The sequence below is a fragment of the Euprymna scolopes genome, chromosome 24, assembly GCF_053919585.1.
Source record: "Euprymna scolopes isolate OS-2025 chromosome 24, ASM5391958v1, whole genome shotgun sequence".
Classification (NCBI taxonomy): domain Eukaryota; kingdom Metazoa; phylum Mollusca; class Cephalopoda; order Sepiida; family Sepiolidae; genus Euprymna; species Euprymna scolopes.
The window spans coordinates 51,966,900-51,971,371 of NC_136505.1; the positions used below are offsets into that span (position 1 = coordinate 51,966,900).

The following is a 4,472-nucleotide window of genomic DNA, read 5'->3' on the forward strand; positions in this document are numbered from 1 at the left end:
ACCGAGCACTTTTTCTTTCCTGTATTTTAATTAAACTGGTAATTTTACGATTACATTAAAACACACTCTGCTCTTTAGACTATTGTTCTAATCTCCTTTAAATTTATATATATATATATATATATATATATATATATATATATATATATATATATATATATGCTTAACATGTTTTTCAGGCAAAAACTGAAATAACCAATGTTTAATTTTCATGACGTCATTTAAATGACGCGATTATGACGCTTGTTAAACCAGAGCTCATAAGTTATCGTATCTTTAAAGTAAAGGTAGGTCGCTGGTTGTTTTCTTTTCCTCGGGTTTGTTAGCGAACATCTTTCTGTTCTTAATTCCATTCGCCTTACACCCCCGCGCGAGTGGGCAATTTACAACATTGCACACTCGGATAGAAACTTGACCAGCGACTTGGTCGACGCCATCGAATGGAACAGTGATCCTGCCGGTGGGAAGAAAACTATTGTTATGGATCATACGGACAGGAAACGACGTCGCAGTCAAACACCTTCGGACAGAAATATACACAAACGCCGGAGCCAGAGTCGTTCTCATCCTACGTCTATTTCAAACATACGCCGACCACCCCGAGACAAGACCTATGTCAAACTGGAAGCGATCCTTGGGAAAATACATCGTCGGATAGACTTCATCACCGGAGACGGAAACTGTTTCTTTCGGGCCCTCAGCAAGGAGATGATGGGCGATGAAAAATACTACCATTCGATGCGGCACTCGATTGTAGATTACATGGAGAAAGATAAAAACATCTTCTCACATTTCATTGATGTTGGAGAGAGCATAGATGAGCATTTAGAAAGAATGCGTCATAACAAGGTGTGGGCAACAACGGCAGAGCTTTTCGGTGCATCCACGCAGTTAAAAACGGATATCTATCTCTTCACTCCGGTGACAAATCGTCAATACCAGTGGTATTATTTTCGGCCTCTGTGGGGGAATCGTCTAGATGCTGATTACATAGCTCTCTGCCACACAGATGCGACACATTTTGATAGGATTATCCCGTCAGATATGTTTGACAATAGCACGTATCCACCCCCAGAATGTAATAAAGACTTCCTGGATTTCTTCTTAGACTAAATATGAAATCTAATTATTCGTTTTATTTTGATTCATCGAACTACTGTTCTCATCTTGAGTGTGATTTTCACAACATTTCGGTCGATATAACCTCTGACCTTCTTCAGGTGTATCTTGTCGAACTCGGGAATGTTTCTGTCGAACTCGGGGAATTTGGACGGAATTTCGAGCGGAAGCCTTTATTTACTTCACGGGGGTAGCATGCTCTTGTTCCGTCAGCCATGACTAGATAGAGGTCCTAAGTTCAACTATATTTTTCCTTTAACTTCAGGAGAAAATCACTTTTTACAATTGATTTTTCCAAGTACTCTAAACACTGCGCCACGGGTCCTTGGCGCAGTGGTTAAAGTACTGGAAAAATCAATTATAAAAGTGATGTTCTCCTGAAGGTTAAAGGTTCAATCCTCAATGTGGGCGACCGAAATCTACATTTGCGAATTACTTATGACCTCTATCCAGTCATGGCTGACGGAACAAGAGCACACTACTCCCGTAAAGTAAATACATTTTGACGGAATTTCGAGCGGAACCCTTTATCTGGGTTCCGCTCGAAATTCCGTCCAAATTCCCGAGTTCGACAGAAACATTCCCGAGTTCGACAAGATACACCTGAAAAAGGTCAGAGGTATATCTAGACACTTGATAGACACTTGATTCGACGAAAAAAGATGTCAACGGATGAATATATATTCATCAAGAGACAGCTGTTTTGCTGCATCACGAGTATTTACCGTGATCGAATGCGCCTAGTGTTCAACACTGGCGTTAAAATCCAGGGTGTGATTTTATATTTTGGTTTAAATTCGCGTTGTAGGTTGTGAAGGAAATCTGTTCTTTTTAAAAAGGGATACTGGGAGTACATTGCAACTCTTATTTTCATTACAACAGAGTTTAACATACGGATAATTAGTGTGTTTGTATATATATATATATATATATATATATATATATATATATATATATATATATGTGTGTGTGTGTGTGTGTATGTGTGTGTGTGCGTGTGTATATATATATATATATATATTATAATATAAAGCTGAATGCATGTGTGTGTGTGTGTCTGTGTGTCTGTGGGTGTCTGTCTGGTCACGAATAGGCTCCTATATGGTTGACTATTTTAAAAACCTGATTACATATCATGATAAAAGATGTATCGAGACAGAGGAATGGGTATGTTTGATCTGGCGGAACAGTGGTTCATTAAAATTGTGGGGTCTGCGTACGCGCCTGGTTCACAAAGTATGGAAATAAAAAATTAAAAAAAAAAAAAAACGTTTACAAGTGTTTTTGATATAGATGTACATAAGAATACTTTGATAAGTATGTTTTAACTTAAATAGGGATGGTATAATAAATTTGTGGGGTCTGCGTTCGCGCCTGGCCTCCATAGAATGGAAATAGGCACACACTTTAATAAAGACTTTTCATATTTATCTGCCTAAGTATACTTTGATAATTATGTTTCAGTTTGAAGAAATATGGTATAATAAAATTATGGGGTGTTCGTTCGAACCTGACCTCCATAGAATGGAAATATGTCATAAAGTTTAACAAGGTTTTTAAATATAGATCCACAGAATATTGTGATAAGTGTTTCAGTGTAAACAGGTATGGTATAATAAATTATGGGGTTTATCTATTTTATTTTTACTTTCATCATATTTTTCTTTTGTTTTGATACCCCCAAATTCAACCCAAATTTACAACCCTTCCTTTTCATAACCTATCATACTTTCATAAATCAGAGTCCATTTTCTGTAGGTTGTTTTTGAACCCAGTCAATGACGGGTACTTTTGCTAGTATATATATATATATATATATATATATATATATATATATTTAAATAAGGGAGTAGTCACCAACAATGTGTATTTTTTAACATTATTTTATTATTCCGTGTCTTGGTTTTTCATTGAGAATTATGTTTGGATCATTGTAATAATATTTTTAAGTCATTGAAATCGTTTACGTACGTTTCAGACGGTCTGATGCGTCCTCGTCAGAAATTATTTTCAAATGTGTAAAAATAGCGATTTTCATAGTTAGTTTAAAGTTTTTCCAAGGGTTAGAGGCTTCTAAGTGTTTATTATACATTGGTACGTTGAATGTTTATTGCTTTGTTTTTTTTTGGTTTGTCCAGGGAGATTTTGACCTCGCTGTAATCAGTCGCTATTTCTTTCTGCTAATGTGTTTTTCTTTTCCTTTAGGGTGGGGTAGGGTGTGTGTATGCGTGGTGTGTGTGTGTGCGTGTGTGTTTATGTGTGTATGTGTGTGTATGTGTGTGTGTGCGTGTGTGCGTATATATATATCTATATATCTATATATATATAACATTTATTTAAGTAACAGAGACACATCTAAGTTTTATTTCTGCAAGGAATAGTCAGGCTAAGTAAAACTTTAATTGAGGATACCCTGTGGTGATTACAGATAAATGCCCTTGTGTCGAATAATTACTATAAATATATTTTCTTGTTTACTTTTTAGATCGACTTACGCACTGAACAGTGGTGAATTAGGTATTGAAAATATATACACAATATATTATATCATATCATATATAACTCATACATGTATACATTAAATGATATATATATATATATATATATGTGTGTGTGTGTGTGTGTGTGTGTGCATTAGTCAGTATTTATAAGATATGCACTGTTGTAGTATATATACCTTATAATATACTGCAAATTGTGTCTTGTTTTTGACCTTTAACTATGTCGAATAACCACATTCCCATGACAAAAGAAAATAATGATTTCACATCATAGTTTTTATTATTTCCTATTTTTGATATTATTTGTTTTTGTTTTTTTTTTTCTTTGTAAAATTAACCCTTGTCCGTTCATCCGTTCGTCTGTCCGCACTTTTTTCAATAACTGCGCCCTGGAAATTTTAAATTTTGCACAAACATTAAACATGCTATGAGTAAAAAAGTAACAGGGCGGATTTTCTGGGAAGACTCCGGTTGCCTCCTAGGGGGGGGGGCTTTCGGTGTAAAATGGCTAAAATTGACACTTTTGTGCTAATTTAAAAAAAAAATTGATGCCTCGGATTTTTATAAAATTTTCTGAAAAGTTGTAACTAACTGATTTCTATATAATTTTATTTGTCTATACTTCGCGATAACTCATGGGTGCGCCCCAGAGGCTCTTTTAAGTCTAATATAAACACTCGATTGTTGGGACTACTTTACCATATTTGTCCAAAAACTTTTGTACATGTCTCTTTAGCAGTTTTGCATAGTGTTCAACTCAAATTTAAATATGTTAAGCCCTTGGGGATTTTGGGGCTAATTGGAGGGGGTAAACGATGAACTAAGTCATTTCTTTTTTTGCATGATGCAGAA

At 35.3% G+C, this 4,472-nt stretch overlaps 1 protein-coding gene across 1 annotated transcript; it reads left to right on the plus strand.

Moving 5' to 3' along the window:
- The first annotated feature begins 256 nt into the window (after window positions 1-256).
- Window positions 257-1,121, plus strand: LOC145246705 (uncharacterized). Its single transcript, XM_080108437.1, has one exon. The coding sequence runs from the start codon at window positions 481-483 to the stop codon at window positions 1,111-1,113; it is 633 nt and encodes a 210-aa protein (XP_079964563.1). The 5' UTR covers window positions 257-480; the 3' UTR covers window positions 1,114-1,121.
- The last annotated feature ends 3,351 nt before the right edge of the window (window positions 1,122-4,472 follow it).

Excerpts from the sequence above, each read along its gene's own strand:
- LOC145246705 (XM_080108437.1), top strand. The coding sequence starts at position 481 with ATGGATCATACGGACAGGAAACGACGTCGCAGTCAAACACCTTCGGAC.